At 41.2% G+C, this 14,580-nt stretch overlaps 1 protein-coding gene across 1 annotated transcript in view; it reads right to left on the bottom strand.

The window, feature by feature from the left end:
* ift140 (intraflagellar transport 140 homolog (Chlamydomonas)) overlaps positions 1-12,860 on the bottom strand; it is a 30,564-nt gene extending 17,704 nt beyond the window's left edge. Inside the window, exons 1-18 of the mRNA XM_049563173.1 lie at positions 12,725-12,860; positions 12,056-12,219; positions 11,715-11,936; positions 11,291-11,412; positions 11,014-11,144; positions 10,388-10,563; positions 10,215-10,306; positions 8,267-8,373; positions 7,913-8,055; positions 7,632-7,835; positions 7,415-7,487; positions 7,155-7,246; positions 6,885-7,012; positions 6,619-6,736; positions 5,743-5,864; positions 5,515-5,650; positions 5,190-5,321; positions 3,579-3,823 (exon numbers count right to left, since the gene is read on the bottom strand). Coding sequence (XP_049419130.1) covers positions 3,579-3,823; positions 5,190-5,321; positions 5,515-5,650; positions 5,743-5,864; positions 6,619-6,736; positions 6,885-7,012; positions 7,155-7,246; positions 7,415-7,487; positions 7,632-7,835; positions 7,913-8,055; positions 8,267-8,373; positions 10,215-10,306; positions 10,388-10,563; positions 11,014-11,144; positions 11,291-11,412; positions 11,715-11,936; positions 12,056-12,202 — 2,390 coding nt within the window. The 5' untranslated portion in view covers positions 12,203-12,219; positions 12,725-12,860. The remainder of the gene's footprint in view (positions 1-3,578; positions 3,824-5,189; positions 5,322-5,514; positions 5,651-5,742; positions 5,865-6,618; positions 6,737-6,884; positions 7,013-7,154; positions 7,247-7,414; positions 7,488-7,631; positions 7,836-7,912; positions 8,056-8,266; positions 8,374-10,214; positions 10,307-10,387; positions 10,564-11,013; positions 11,145-11,290; positions 11,413-11,714; positions 11,937-12,055; positions 12,220-12,724) is intronic.
* Positions 12,861-14,580: the final 1,720 nt, after the last annotated feature.

The following is a 14,580-nucleotide window of genomic DNA, read 5'->3' as shown; positions in this document are numbered from 1 at the left end:
TTTTGAAGACATTTTAAGACTTTTAAGGACCTGTAGATACCCATCAAAAGGACAACTCATTAACTTCATTAATTTTAATTAAATCTGAAAATGACATCATGTGTGTATGGAAGTTTAACCTTTAGCAACAGACTTTCAAGACTGTATCTATGATATTCTAAACTCGAAGCTTATGACTATGTATAACAGTATTCTTCAGCAATTGGAATTTGTTAAGGTGATTTTAGTCACCTAAGTGCAGTACTATATACAGAACTTCTGTCACATGAGAACAAGTGGTCGTACATATACATACTTTGCTGAAGAAGGCTGTGAGATATGGCAGAAAGTTAAAGAAAAGTTATAGTAGGTGATGAGCATGGAGGTCAAGAATGAACTAGTATGCTTAACCCTCAAGATCTGTCAGGAGTTCATATCGACTGTCATTTGATCTTTAGTTTAGGGTGACAACACACAGTACACAGAAGGTGAGATGAGCATCAATAACTCACTCCGTGTAACCTTAATTTTGTGAACTTGAGTTATTCTTGCATGTCACCGGTAAACGAAGAATCCAAAAACTGTGAACTCTCTTAATGCCTGAAGTAAAACTGGGTCGTGCCTGACAACAGCAAATCTATATCAACACATCTATTTAAAAACTCTGACACAACTCGTTCAGAGCAATCCAAGTCTCAGTACTTCCCAAACATGCATTTTCGCTAAACCTTACTATTTTAAACACTTCCCCATTTGTGTGCCTTTGAACTGTGCTTGTGCGATCCACTGAGTTGCTCAGGTGCGGTACTCACCCATGTGCACAAAAATAAAAACTTATTTTTGCAAAGTACAGAGCATATGACTGGATAAATGACAGCTGGTCTATCATGTACTGGCCACTGTAAAACTCAGTATGTCACAACTTCTCCCATTATATAAAAAAACATCAGAACTATTTTTGTTGCTTAGTGCACAGTAGTCAAATATCTAACTAAGATGAATGTATGAAGCAGCCCTGAACTTAACCAACATATTCAAAACTGTAATATGTTTCAAAGCACTGAGCATTTAACTGGATAATTAGGACTTGGATTATACTGAATGAGTTGTGTGAAAGTTAGTAAACAGGTGTTTTGACATAGTTTTGCTGTTGTTAAATGTGGCCTCCTTTTACTTCAACCTTCAGCCTTTCAAAAACTTTGAAATATACCACAGTATTGCTATCATTCAACTATTCAGTGACATTTATACACATTTAGCCCGGCACTGCAGTGTAGCATAAGATTTTTAAAAAACCTTTAAATATTTCACAGTATTGGTCTCGTTCAACTATTCGTTGACATTTATACACAATTTTTCAAACAGCCTTCAAATATTTCTCATCATTCATATGCATGGTATTATTCAGCCTTTCAGGCCAGCATTGCAGTGTCGCGTAAGACATTCAGCTTGAGCATTCACACCCGCAATTTCTTCAGAAACTGCTTTCTCTAATTTTCTCTGTTTTTGGATTCTTCGTTTACTGTGGAGGCATGCGAGAACAACAAAGTTTTCTTTGCGAATTCAAGGTAACAAGGGAAGTAATAGATAAACAAATGGTAATTTTGTGGGTGATGTATGTCTTTTATCATCAGTATGTGCACAGGTAAAATAATTTCAAATTCCAACACCATCATTTAAGAAAACTGACCCAAACCTGCCAGAAGAAAGATGATATAAGAACAAGAATATAAATTTCTACATTTCGACAATATTTTCTTTAAAGATGAGAAACTGACAGCTGGGACGAACTGTAATGCTTTTAATGCAGTGAATTATATAATTCCTATGACAAATGGCATGATCTACCACAGCCAATTATGATGAGTGTGACACCATCCATCAGTCTCTCAGCCTCACCCCTGAACACTTCCTTGGGTGTTTGTGTTCCTGATGGAAAAAGAGGGGAGTTTGCTTTTAAATAGCAAATGCAGTGGCAAAAAGACGGCAAGAGAAGGCTTGCATTCATGTGGGCAGATAACCCGGCAGCATGTCACCTCAAGTCAAGGACAACATGAATGAGAGGAAGTAGCTCAGTCTGGACTGAATAAAGACATTCCAACCTGTATCTGACATACTGCTCTGGAAGGCAGAGGCACTCTTAAAATGAGAATATCTGTATTAGATGAACTGAATTATAACTGTATGATATAATTTGTTAGCTTGATTCACAAGATCCAGGAATAAGGCTAAGTTAATCCCCGTTTACCAGATAAAATAAATTTGACTCCCGGATGGCAGGCCACTGTCTCTGACTCAGTTCAAAGAGCTTAAGAGAGACAAATCCCAGAAGGTACAGGTTGCTGCTGCAGGAAATGAATATTCCTGTGGGTGGAGATATGCGGGAATCGAACACAATACTGATCTTAAAAGAAAAAAAAAGAGGCAGCAGTAAAAATAGCCATCAATGAGCAACTTAGTAAAGCTGTCATCATGCCTATTAAACTCTTTGGAATATCCGGCCAGTGGGATGTGCTGTTTCCCCATTTGTTTGTTTTTATGCTGTTTTCCATTAGCATTATATTGGTACGTGCCAAAGAAAAGCTACTGCAGAAATTAAACAGAGTGCCCTGAATCACGTATTCTGCCAAAGATAATATCATATCTCCACTGAAATCACATATACGTTTCCCCAACACACACACGCACACACATACAGGAACAGGCACGCACATCCTTTTAGTGACCTGATTCAATGTTTGCAAGAATGGAAAGGGCACTCCTTTTGGACCAAACTGGCAGGGGGACGTGTGTGTGTGTGTGTGTGTGTAAGTCACAGTGTGTTTAGAAAAGTACATCCCCTCTGAACACACCCGCACAGTAACAGAAACACTCACATATATACACAGTGAAGAGTTCCTTCCCTGAGCACAGACACAGAAAAAGTCCTTAATCATGTCCTGTGTTTAAAACATTGCTTCGTGTACTTCCATAAACAAATAAAAGTTATGCTCTGGTGCATCTGATTTGATTATGGCATCAAGATATGATAGACTGGAAGACAAACTGCGGAGTTCAGTTTTAAATATTATTGAATTCTGAATATACAGTGGTGTGGCATTTATCTTCATTCACCTGGCATTTATCTTCATTCACCTGTCAACTGTCTGCTTTGTTCGTGTTACTAAGGGGACAACACAAGTCTCTTTTAGAAAATGACAAAACAGGCAGTGCCAGTTACCTGTCAGACTTCACAAGAGTGTATCAAACTTAAGGTTACAAAACTATTGTGTGAGTTTTCCTTCATGTTGACTGCAACGTTGAAAGGAGCTGAATGAAATGAGGGGAGAATAAAAGCAAGAGGCAACAATGCCCAAATCTCAAACGTAATTAGTTCGAGCTCTCACACTGAAAACAACTGTCAAGCATTCTGAGAAGAGTCAAGGTTGCCGCAACAATGCTACCCCTGTGGCCTCTGCTTAGCCTTTGAACTAAAGCCTCCGTGGAATGGGCTGCTGGGAGAGGTGATGACAGTGATCAAAGAGAGGAAAGTCAACCTGCATGTCTCCTTGCTTTGAGCTGACACATGTAAAAATGGTATGCGAGTTTTGTGGCCTTACCTTTTGATGAGCTTGATAGACTTGAAGGCTTCATCCATGTCGCCGATGGTCAGGTAGAAGCTGAAGTTGAGCATGGCGTCGCGGGTCGCCTTCTCGCAGTTCTCCAGGCCCACAAAGTCTCTGAGAGCTCGCCTGGACACCATGTGAGGGAACTGGGCAGCTGAGCTCCTTGATGGATGGGTCTGTTGTGGAGGTGCTGATGTTGTGGCGGAAATCTCTGGTAACCCTGAATCTCTCTCACCGGGCTGATAAAGAGTAGACCAGGTAGGAAAACATGTTGTTAAAGGGATAGTATAGTTTTTTGAAGAGGGGCTGTATGAGGTGCTTAGCCAGCCAGTGCATTACCGATAATAGATGGCGGTCAGCACACCCCCAATTTGGAGAAGCAGACAGGAGTACCGCCACAGAAAATAAGAAATGTACTGCTGTGGAAGGAGGCAGCAGCAAAATGTATTTTAGCCACCTAAAAAAAATCATTATCAGTGCAAGTCTACATTATATTTAAAATATTTTCGACACTTTTTCCTTGCCCTCAGACAGCCCTTCTGATGGGGAACCAAAACCATTATCTATGCTCTCTTCAAAGCCACCAGACTCCTTTCACAAAAACTGTTATGTTGCCTTGCAGAACACAAGAGCTGCTGGTCTACCGTTGAACTAACACCCTGAAACACTAATGTTGCACAATAACACAAACAAACTAACCAATCTAGGCAGTGGCAGACCAGCAACTCCCATGATCTGCAAGGTAAAATTACTGTTTTGAGAACACAGATAATGGCTTCAGTTCCCCATTGGAAATTGTTGCCCGAAAGCAAGGAAAAAAATATTTTGTAACTGACAATGTAACTGATAGTATTTTTTTAGGTGTTCTGCCTAGCTTCTGTGGCAGTACTCCTGCCCCCTTCTCCAAACTTGGGTCATGCCGACCGCCATCTACTGTAGGTAATACACTGACTGTGATAAGTACCTCATACAACTCCCCTGACAAAATCCAAAGTTTCCCTTTAAGATTGGGAAACATGTGACTCACAGCCTGTAGATGAATGTTGCATGTTGTGAGGTACGATCATTTTTAGTAAAACAAGTGTAAAATGCAAAATATTGGGAAAAATATGGGTTTTGGGAATGGATAAGAGGCAGAGCAAACCAAACAACATCAAGACAAGAACACATCTATTCATCAAGACAAGGTGGACAGGAACTGGGCACAGCATGGTGACATCTAAATATTTCAGAAATGCACTTGTGCTGCTGATTATGAGGAGGCAATACTTAAATTTAAATAAAAGTTAATGCAGCACAAGGCACACACAACCACAGTTGCTGGGAGTCAAGAACACTGAAGCCTTCCTAACGATATGGAGGGGACAGACACTTACTTCTGGTAAAAAGACACCCCTTCTCCGAAATAATAGCTGGGGTGTTTAAGACCAAATGCACAGAATTTCACGTAAGTGATGGTGCAAACAAAAACACAAAGAATATGTTTCAAAAACTGAAACAGCAAGTGTGCAACTATCCAGAAAGAAACCCCACATGGTGTATGAGGAAAAAAAATCCCATTGAAGAGACAACACACAAGCAGAACAGAGTGTTCTCTGTCCTCACCTTGCAGCTGAAATAATAGTAGGGCACATCCAGAGCAAGGAGCGCCTGTAGGCCTGATGGTTTAGGGTAGCAGTCCTGTAGGAGGAGCCCGTGCTCCTGCGTACAATAGAGTGTCACTACTGACACATCCACCTGAGAAGAAAGATGGCAAGACTCTGTCAAACTACCTTAAATTAATTTTGCATTTATTAAAATCTTACAACAAGTAATCACATGCTCGCCAAAAATAAAGGCATAGATTAAGCATTAGTGTGTAATTATTTTAGCATCAGTAGTCCCAGTGGAAGTAAAATATGTCGGTGTTGAGGGGCAGTCTTTTCTTTACCGTATCCAAGAAATCAGTCGATGAGGATTCAGAGCTGATCGGCACAGTCTCACAAACAAAAAGGCGAGGTTCACTCTCGTCCCAGTAGTGAGATACAGGGCAGCGACCGCTGAGTTCTGCCCCCTGAAACTGCTGCCTGAAACAAAGAACAGTCATGTATAGTGACAGACCGAGAAGAAAACTTTACACCGACAGAGTGCAAATACAGTCATGAGACTTATCAGCTACCTTTCACTTTCTTCTGGCTGTGAGATACCACTGGACGGTCTGCCAATGAAGAAGTCAAAGTGTGTCACAGTGTCCATCTCAACATCATAAAAGTACACTTTGTGATCCGGTCGCCCATTAACCTGAGAGAAGAAGTTAAATACAGTTCAATTAAAGGAATATTTCACCCCCAAATGTTCATTTGTATATCAGTAACTCATCTCATGTTAAATTTGTGAAGAAAACGCGTGCTTCAATGAACAAAGAATCAAAAAAAAAGAAAATTCTTGATGAATTGAAGTCACTGGGGGTCAACTACAGTATAACCCAAGTCTCATTTATTCAATTACATGCTCATTGGTAGTTTGCTTTGCTGAATCCAAACTAACCCTTTAAAAATCAAAGTAACATAATGACACAAACAAACTAACTGGTAGAGGCAGTGGTAGACCAGCGGCTCCAGAGTTTAGCAAGTTAAAATGACTGTTTTTGTCAATCTGGCTTTACAGAGAGCAAGTAAGTTTCACTAACAGTTCAGTTTTAAATAGTCTGGTTTCAGCAAAAATGCATGCTTTTGAGAAGTACTGAGCATATGATTGAATAAATGTGACTTGTATTACACTGTAGGAGTTGTTTTGATATAATTTTGTTAGTAGTGCTTTTTGGATTCTTTGTTTACCATGGAGGTATGCGAGAAAAACAAAGTTGTCTTCACAACTTCTATGTAACACAGGGTGAGTAACTGATATACAAATGGTCATTTGGGGATGTAGGTATTTCTTAAAGAGAAATATTAACAGGATATGGTAACATTTTTAGATGCTGAGTTATTGAATATCAGTTCTCAAAAACACATATAAAGGAGAGAATGACTGCTGTTGTATGTTGTGCATTCACCTGAGAGATTAGGATGCTGACTTGGCTGCCGTTGGCGTTACATTTGACTGACCTCAGGGCTCCCAGATTGGCGATTTGATCAGTCATGTTCTTAGCACTGCAGTGAGCTTTGGCGTCTCTGTAAAGACATACAGTAAGACTGGCACTGTTGGACAAAATATACTGGGAACAAATATAAACAGACATGCACAATACATGGAAGTTAGCTGGCTTAATTGAAGGATACCAGAACTGAAGTGATACCAACATCCAAATTAACATTATACCTTCTGGAGAGGTCAAATACTCTAATGTGTGCTGTGTCTGTGCCTACCACCAGGTAAGACTGACACACACTGAGTAGTACAGGGTTGCCTTCTGCCTTTGTGAAGGTCAGCAGTTGCTTCACGGTGCCCTGAAGAAAAGACAGTTTACACTTATTCAAAATCAATTTTCACAACACCCAGATATGGTTTAATTAATGCATGCTCAAATATTTGTCAAATCTCTGTGTTTAGTGAATATCACACAGCAGGTTTCGGGATGGGAAAGCAGACCTGTGGCGTGCGAATCTGGACCCTGTTAGGTTCCAAAGTGTAGAGGTTCTCACCATGTACAGCTACGACATGGGAGTCACAAGGAAATGACCCTGGGAAATCAGCAAATGGTAGGTAGGTGGAGAGAGAAAATATAGAAAAATGGAGGAGAAAAGCACAAGTTTACAAATGAAGGCAGCGGATGAAGTACAGGAGATTCAGAGTTGCATCTGTAAAATGTTGTTAGGTCTGTTCAGTGTGCTTTTGCTTAAGTTTTGTACCTGTATTGCGAAGAGCTGTCCCTGAAAGCTCATACACAGTGACCTGCTTGCCACTCCAGACTGTCACTGAATCCTGTTGGTATGGCAACACACATCCAGTTACGATTACATTTTTACCTGTCTTCATGGGCAAACCTTTGTGAAATCATTCAGTGTCATTTCTTTAGTACAGAGGAATATTAGTTCCATACTTTCCCCCTCTCAACTCCACACTTACCTTTGTAACACAGACTCCCTTAATGTGTATGTCAGACTGTAGGGCAAGGTGCGCTCCTGATGTAAACTGAGTGATGCTGAGCTGAGTTGGGGCAAGCTGCACTGCTGCCACCTGCTGACTGAAGTGGGCTGACATCACATGCTCACACAGGATCAGCACTGTGTTGGAATTATTGGCTGCCAGCAGATTCAGGCTCGAGCCCCACTGAAATAGGAAGTCTGAGTGAACTTTCCCAGCAGACTACTATGAAAAAAATGCCATTTTTATGTTTCTATTAGCACCTGTAGCTGAATGACATTTCCTTCAGTTTCTGTGGGTGTCTGTAGTTTCCACTGGGCCTTGGCATCACCTCTGCTGCTGCCTGACTGCACCACCATCTTCCACATTGCTATGCGCCCATGGCTGGTACCAGCTGCCAAGATTTCTGGGGAGGCCGCAACATTATACAAAAGCAATGAGGCTTTACAAGGTTTTCAAGTGGTAACAAATTATGGTACTCAAGCGGACAGATTATGTCTTATCAGTCTACTCAAGGTTTGAGAATTTGATTAAATTAAACATCTTTGAACAACCATCTCCAGATGACTGTGAAGAAAAAAAAAGCAGTTTATACTGTTTACACTATGGACAGTTACCTTTTCCTGCACAATATGAAACACAGTTGATCATCTCTCCTCTCTCGTACCCCAGAGTCTCGTCAAGATGCAAAACATAGTTGTCATCTCCGTCCAGGTCCCATAGCCTAATAAATGACAGACATTTAACTTTAGGGGGCTTTCAGACCTAGAGTTCACTTGCTTTGATCCGAATCAGGGACTGATTTTGGTACAAAGTTGCATTATTGCCTAAAGTTGGTTCGTGTTCTCACGGCAGCATTTACAAGCAGACCAGATCAAATACCTTGTGCAAGAAAGCTGCTCTTGATTGATCCAAATTTCCATGCGAGAAAAATCCAGGAAGTAAACAAAACGTTGAAGAAGAGTACACTTTATTTTTTAAATGTAACACTTTCTAATGTCACAATGGAGGGACAACTACACAGGCTGAATTTAGCGCTGGTCATCATGTACTTATATTGCTGTCATTGTTCATTTTAGTCGAACCATACAGTTTGAAAACCATGTGCCGCTCCAACCAGAAAACAATGTTTTGATGCATTGGATGTGCTCAATGTGCATATTAAAGGACAACTTCGGTATTTTTCAACCTGGGCCCTATTTCCCCATGTGTATGTGCGTATGATTCATGGGTAGCACTCATTCTAAAATTGGTTCAGTATTGAGCCACGAAACAAGCTAAAATGGTAATGGGGGCAAATGCGTCCCGTATAAAAGTGCTTTTTTCGCCACTGACCGGTTCAGATAGCCAGTGCTATCTCTGTAAATAGCATATGGTAGTGGCCCTGGGGCAGTGGTGAGTGTGAATGAGTGGAGTCAGCTGTCAGTCAGTGTTGGAGTAGAAAGGCGAAGTTGTCCCCGCTTGGTAATGTAAATGAGTATGTGTGTGTGAAGTGTGTGTTACGCTAGAAGAGTCAGAGGACGGAGTCTTTTACGTGCTACTCCCTGGAATGTTACCAGAGTAACCTGCCTTTGTTGGACGGCGAGATGCTGAAGTTGTGGCTAGTTGTGCTACAAATGGATGCTAACACTCCTGTCCAGACACTGTGCCTTGCAGACCATTGGCTCTGCAGTGCTCACTTCTCCCAAGATGACTACTGCCAGTCGAAGAAGAGAAGACATCCAATCCCGAAACACCTCTTCCTCAAGAAAACGGCTGTCCCACGAGTAGAGAGAGCTACAGACACAGTGGAGCAAAGCTCGTGACATCACACAGCTCAGAGGTAAGGGAAAGGCTAAGTTAGCATGCTATTTACAGAGATAGCACTGGCGATCTGAACCGATCAGTGGCGAAAAAACACACACTTCACACACATATACGACAACTTCCGCCTTTCTACTCCAACACTGACTGACAGCTGACTCCCCTCATTCACACTCACCACTGCCCCATGGCCGCTACCATATGCTATTTACAGAGATAGCACTGGCAATCTGAACCGGTCAGTGGCGAAAAAAAGCACTTTTATACGGGACGCATTTGCCCCCATTACCGTTTTAGCTCGTTTCGCAGCTCAATACTGAACCAATTTTAGAATGAGTGGTACCCATGAATCATACGCACACATACACATGGGGAAATAGAGCCCAGGTTGAAAAATACCGAAGTTGTCCTTAAAGGCAGTACAGGAGGAGGTGCACATTAATAATCCTCCAGGACTGTAACATGCTCATGTTTAACCCAAACAATGTGTCATGTGACTGCAGTTGGTTCGGATCAAGGTCCAAACACGTTCTCACCACAAACGAATCACACCAGAGTTCGTTTGTAACCAGACCGAGACCACCTCTTCAAGAAGGTCTCGGTCCGGTTGTTTTGGTGCTCACCCGAGTGTGATTGTTGTGTTCACACCTGCCGAAACGAACCGCACTTAGGGGGGGGCAAACGAACCTGAGTTCAAGTGAACCGGACCAAACAGGGAGAAAGCAACCGTAAAACGGGAATCTGCAGTATGTGCACACTGACCTGATAACCTGTTCTCCTGTTGCCGTGATGAGGAGGCTGTTCTCCGTCCAGACAATGTCAACATTTTGCCCAGTCTTGCTGCTTAACTTCACCTGTCACAAAAAAAACATGCTCACCAACCAAACTGACCTTAGAATAAGAAATAAAATGTCTCTTTTATAATTTCAGTATACCTTTATAAATTCCTTGGCTCCTCCCTCAGGTCCAAGAGTGTACTGTGACAACATCATGGTCTCTGTGATGACAGCAAGCGCCTCTCTTTTCTCAAGGTAGAACAGCTTCTTGATTGCACCCTCCACACAGAGAAGAGTGCTTGTCTTACAGTGCTCGTCCACACTATGGACCTTGCCTGTATACAAGATACAAAGGTTAAAGATTTAAAATGTTAAGATATCCATTGCCTCATAGCACAGAATGATCATATTTTGCAGAGATCTGATAGGTTTGTAGATCAATAACAATGCTCTGTGACACATCTTTTAACAATTTAACTTTATGGAAAAACTGCTAAAGTGGGCTTGATGATTTACTTCCCCCTCTCTAATTTATCAACTGCTCAGTGATGGACCTCAGTGCTACAAGCAAGTAACAAGCATGGAAAGACACACTCTCTAGGAGATTGTGAGCTGTCTCAGAGGACAGTCATTGCTGAAAATAGTTGATCACCAGGAGGGATTGTGAAAATCTTGACCTACACAATGTGGCTTTAAGAGGACATACTCACTCTGGGACAATAGTATTTAAGACACCAACCAATATTCTTCAAATGCTGGACACATCACCAAAAACAAACGCTTACCATCTGCAGTGCTGACGTAGAATGTGAGTCCCTCCTGTGGGCCCATTTTAAGAGGCGCTCCCTTCCAGCTGAACATGTCCAGAGCACTCTCATCTCCACTGACTGATGCCCGGGCTAGCATTGCAACATCGCTGTAACATGAATTAGGTCTTACTATCAGCAACACAGCATTCAGATCACATGCATAGTGATACCGCAATGTTTTTAATATGAGCTCACTGCCAAGGACTTACAAAGAATAATAACTAACTCTGAGCATTGCATCTCGTTTACTTACTCCCCAGGCGAGGCCGGTCTAAAGATGCAGCAAGTCAGAGGTTTGTTGTATTCATGCTTCGAGAGATGGTTTCCTTGAAGTCTCCCTCTGGCATCTACCTTCCATACTGCTAGCACTCCAGTCTGTCAGTAAATAATTAAACTATATTTATGTAGTTTTACAAGAAAGAAATGTTATGTTTAAATGGTTTAAGATTGCATCTGCGCACCAATACAGCCAGTTTATGTCTCTGTTTCACTACTAGGTCTTGTGCTAAATATGTCATGTTGGTAATCCAAACTTTTCTCAGAAAAAAAACATGTTTATTAAGAATGGAAATCAGCTCCATTTGCATATCCACCGGCTATGATTGTGTCAGTATATTTATATGACATGTACGTAAGTGCAAGAGTATCTGGGAATACAGTCACTGCAATGCACTCACCTGATCACCAGTTACCAAGCGGCTGCCAGAGCTGCTCCACTCCAGCAGTGTGATGCAGGCTGAGTGTGTGCTGGGAAGGACTGTTTGATCTCCAGAAGGGTGTGTCAGTAGCACTGTCTCTCCATTTTCCCAGCCTACTGCCAGCACTGGCTTCATGGGATGCCAGCGCAGCACTGCAGGCTGATGGGGACGCTCTAAATGGCAGCTCTCCACATACTCTCCCTGCATATAGACAGGGATGAAGATGTAAACTATGTTAAGCATACTGCAATTGCCAATATTCACACACTGCTGAAGTGCTTTTTGTGTGTCAGCGTTCATCAGCAAAGCCCAGTGTTTACCTGCTGCAGGTAGAGGTCTACATTGCCTCCAGTGGTGTGGCTGCTTGAGCCTACAGCCAGTAAAGGAAGAGCTGGGTGCCAGGTCAACTGAGAGGGCACACCACTACTTTCAGGGGCCTCAATACGGTGGTCAAAATACACCGCCATGTCCCCACAGCTCCTCTCTGGATAAAGGAAATGAAACAGGGGATAAGAGCTGAGCGAAACCTCTAATATACACATGGTTATTCATGGCGAACTCTCTGGTTTCACGTGTTTGTTTCTGTTGTGCAGCTTAATGTCCTCTTGTTCAGCTACTTAGCTGTGTGGCTAATTCGTGTTGTTAAAGCTCGATAATCACTAGCAACTCTTGAATGCACCCTCAAATGGCATCCAATGGTTTTAAATGTGTAATATCACTTAACATGTAACGGTAGCTGACTTAGCTAGCGTTAATTCACTAACAGGTACTGACAAACGACGAAGACTAGGAATAGCTAGGAATTCACCATGACCGTTGGCACTATCAGCTACCATTAACGTTAATAGCGTTATGCGACTAATGATTAAGTTAGCTTTAGCTGCTAGCAGTAGCTAAGCTAGGTAAGCTAGCCAAAGTTTGCATTCATTGCTAGCCCTCGCGACTCTAGAATGAAGTTCGCCACTCTGTTAAATTATCTGAAGACCAACCTCACTGTCGCTTGCTTCAGGTTAATGCCGAGTTATCAACCCTAGTCTCAAAACAACTTAAAACAACACCCGTCACCTCCAGTGTTGTTGTGCAGCCTCCCGTTAGAGCAAAAAGCGTCTCTCCCAGTTGCCCCTGACAACCTCGAAGGCGGGACGGGAGGAGGAGCTACGGAAAATAACGAAATAGCACGAGTTGTTGTCGAAGGTCGTGTTAAAGGGGAACGTCACTTAAATTAAAAAATATAACATGTTATTTCTATGGCCTGGGACAGTTCAATTAATATTTGTGAAAGTGAGCTACTCTCTCAAAGAAACCAGAGAAGTACGTCTAAAAGTTGCGATGCCATCAAGTATTATATGGCTGTCAGTCTGGAGCTGCTCCATAAACCAGGGGTGTCATACTAGTTTTAGATCAGGGGCCACATACAAGCCCAGTTTGACCTCAACTGGGCCGGACCACTGAAACCACTGCATAATAACCTACAAATATCAACTCCTTCATTCTGAAAACGTTCATCCATTTTCCAAACAAAGAAGAAAGAAATATTAGGTGCAAATTCAACAGTGTGTCTTAGTTTTCCCACATGCAGTCCATCTGCTACTCACTTACATCACGTGATTTCTTTATTCACAATTTTCCTATTGCAGAAGCAGGTTAAGTCAACACAACAATATATAGCTCATCTCCTTACAGATCACACTCTGTCCATGTCCATGTCTATGATTTTGTATAATACATAGTTGATAACTGTTTCTAAATTTTCACTGCCTTAAACTGTAATTGTGCTTTGGCAACACATATGAAACATGCCAATAAAGCTTACTGAATAGAGTTGAATGGGAGTCTGATGTTGTGGACCAACAGAATGTTTGTTTTATTTTTTTATACCCAACTGAACTTTATTATATCGTGGAGTTTTCAGTTCTGAAACAGAAAATGTTCCCATACACTCAGAGCATTCCCCTGGGTGTTATCTATAACGTCCCTACCAATTTATTGTCTATGGAGTAGCTCCAGACATTACACCCTCTGACATCACAAATTTGGTAGCTGTTCATGCTTACTAATATTTTTTAAACTGTGCAAGACAATTGGAATAATATGTATTATGAATTATGAATTATGAAAATGTGTGTAGTTCCCCTTTAAACTGACAGCAGGCTAATTTCACTAAAATAATATGCAATAATTTGATTGTGGTTCTTGTCAGTTAAATTGAATAGATTTTAATGTCATTCAAACAAACACTATCTGCCCTGCAAGCATGTTTGAAGAAACTATTACTATTCAGCATAACCATGCACTTACAGACAGAAATTTAGTCACTGTATTCAATGATGTACAGTATCCTTCAAGATTATATATCCAAATGACCTTGTCAAGGAAGTGTTTGAAAGTTAAACTCTAATATTTTCATGGTGCGCACATTTACTTTTTATTAAAAGGAAAATGGATATTGGATGATGATGTTTTACCTTGTTGACCATACACGCAACTCTTAGCAGTATCTGACTGTAATCTCATTCTTATCATGTTTTATTTATTAATGTTTTATATAAACTGTTCATTGTTGCCAAGTGAAAATCAATCATAAGATTATCTTCTGTACTGGTTATATCTTTACCTGCTCACAGCCTTAAATACAAATATTCAGGGAGATTGATGGCACAAAAACCTGTTACCACAAAAAAAGGCTCATCAATGCAGAGCGTCCTACTAAATATGCCACAGTAATCAAGTCAAGGCCATTACAAATAATAATAATAATATTAATGAACTTTATTTCTATAGTGCTTTTTCAAAGTCCTTTACAATACATTACACTATGAAAAACAAAGTGAAAGAACATCATTCA

The sequence above is a fragment of the Epinephelus fuscoguttatus genome, linkage group LG20 (assembly GCF_011397635.1).
Source record: "Epinephelus fuscoguttatus linkage group LG20, E.fuscoguttatus.final_Chr_v1".
Classification (NCBI taxonomy): domain Eukaryota; kingdom Metazoa; phylum Chordata; class Actinopteri; order Perciformes; family Serranidae; genus Epinephelus; species Epinephelus fuscoguttatus.
This window is presented reverse-complemented; position numbering and strand designations above follow the sequence as displayed.